Here is a 2,094-nt window from a genome sequence, read left to right as displayed (position 1 = left end):
TTTCACATATTTGGATTATTTGTGAAAATAATAAAATTTCAATAATTTTTTTATTTTTCAAAATAAAAAATAGTAATTTTGGAAGAAAATAATCAAATTTTAACCTTTTTTGTTAATTATATAAAATATTTTTGTGCTAGAAAATCATAATACTCAAAAGATGAACAAGGTAACGTAACCATACTGATCTAATTGTATATCTCTTGAACAAATTAAATTAGTAGGGCCTAGCCAAATTTTTTTATTTTGAATATTCTTATTTATATGATATATATGTAATAGCTAGTACGTGTCTGTATTTAGTGTTATATATATATATTGTTATATTAACTAAATGAAAGGAAAAGATGGTACGAACATGGAAAGCTACGAATTTGAATGGAGATTGAGGTTGAAAAACTCCATGATGGAGCCATCTTTGAGGAAGAAATTCTTCAGCATCTTCACCCCAAATGGAAGACATTCTTCCCATAGAATATGTTAAGTAGTACACTCCATCTCCCTTCTTCACTTTGTATCCATCTGGCAGAATGTCTGCTTCATTTGCTGTTCTTCCATCCTATATTTTTGAAAAATCATTGAATCTTAGAGATATAATCATTTATGGCATCTTTTTTAATTAGTTTAAATTTTTGAAAAAAAGTGACATTATGATATAGTATCAGACTTCTATATCTAAAAATTTAGATTATGATCCTTGATAAATCTTAAAAGATTAAAAAAATTATAAGACAAATAAAAAGAGAAAAGAATGTCTATCTAAAAAAAAATTAAATAGCTTTATTTTTTTTAAAATGAGTAGAGATTAAAGTGGATGAGTAGCAAGTGTGAATAAAGAAGAGATAACTGAAGATAGTTTTGATCAAAATCATAAAAGTTAGTATATATTTATACAAAAATGATATTTGTACATCAATATCAGCCACAAAATCAGTCACCAATATATTTGTGTATAAATATATATATGGTTTAATTTATTTTCAATGTGTATATATTTCAACATATATTTTATACTCATGGCTAATTTTGATTGCTGATTTTGGTATACACATTATAGTCAATACTTATATATTATACCAGAGGGACAGCAGGGTAGAGTCTCAATGTCTCTGTCAATGCAGCATGAAGATAATGCATTTTATCAATGGTATCATCTGTTAAATTGGACACAAACTCATCAATGTTTTCTTCTCCTTCATGGCTACTATAACAAGTGACATTATCTCTCACTTCTTGTGCAATCTTTTCCTGAAGAAGAGGGTTCTTGCAAAGCATGTAGAAGAACCATGTGAGAGTATTTGCACTTGAGTCTTTTCCAGCTAACATAAAGTTCATAATTATATCCCTCAAATACTTATCTGTCATAGTTTTTGGATCCTTCTTGCTCTCCATCAAAAACCTTGACAGTATATCCTCTTTAACATTCTGAAATTAAAAGGGTGTACTAATACTACATTAGATTTTGAATTACTATAGCATTGTTAATCCAACAAATTAAACTCTTACCATTAAAGATAAAATAAATTGTCACTAAAAATATATATTTTTTGTACTATTTGATAGTATAACATAAATCTTCTTGACTATATTTTTGTGCCCTTAAAATTAGAGTGGATAATTACTTACTCACGTGCGTGAACAAGAAAATAATAGTCATCATAGATTTAGAAAAGAGATAAGAAATTGGTCAACTCACAGAAGAAGACTCTTCTTGTTGAACTGTCAATTGTGCTTTTCTGGCCTTAATTATTCCATGGACAAAATCATCCATTAATTTAACCTTTTTCTTAAGGGTAGCTTCACTACCAATGTTAAGGAACCTCTTGATCTTCCAAAATGGATCAACATAGCGCCAATAGATCAATGCATTTGATTCATCAAAGGCCTTCATGAACTCAACTCCTTCTTTGCTTGATTCTTCTAAGCAATTCAATTCTGTTCCAAACCCAACTTCACAAATTGAGTCCAAAGCGGATCTCATTAATAAATCCTACAAAGAAAAAAAAAACATGTTGATGTGATCATAATAAGTCCATACAGTGAAATAAAAATATTTAATAACAAAAATAAATTAGCTAAAAACTTTCAGAATTT

At 28.0% G+C, this 2,094-nt stretch overlaps 1 protein-coding gene across 1 annotated transcript in view; it reads right to left on the bottom strand.

Annotated features, from left to right (window-relative positions):
• Positions 1–2,094, bottom strand: part of LOC107625997 (cytochrome P450 704C1) — a 4,497-nt gene that overhangs the window by 972 nt on the left and 1,431 nt on the right. Inside the window, exons 2-4 of the mRNA XM_016328757.2 lie at positions 1,697–1,990; positions 1,078–1,425; positions 359–559 (exon numbers count right to left, since the gene is read on the bottom strand). Of these exons, the coding sequence (XP_016184243.1) occupies positions 359–559; positions 1,078–1,425; positions 1,697–1,990 (843 nt within the window). The remainder of the gene's footprint in view (positions 1–358; positions 560–1,077; positions 1,426–1,696; positions 1,991–2,094) is intronic.

Source organism: Arachis ipaensis, chromosome B02 (genome assembly GCF_000816755.2).
Source record: "Arachis ipaensis cultivar K30076 chromosome B02, Araip1.1, whole genome shotgun sequence".
Classification (NCBI taxonomy): domain Eukaryota; kingdom Viridiplantae; phylum Streptophyta; class Magnoliopsida; order Fabales; family Fabaceae; genus Arachis; species Arachis ipaensis.
Note: the sequence above shows the minus strand (reverse complement) of the source record. Positions and strands in the feature narration are given on the sequence as shown.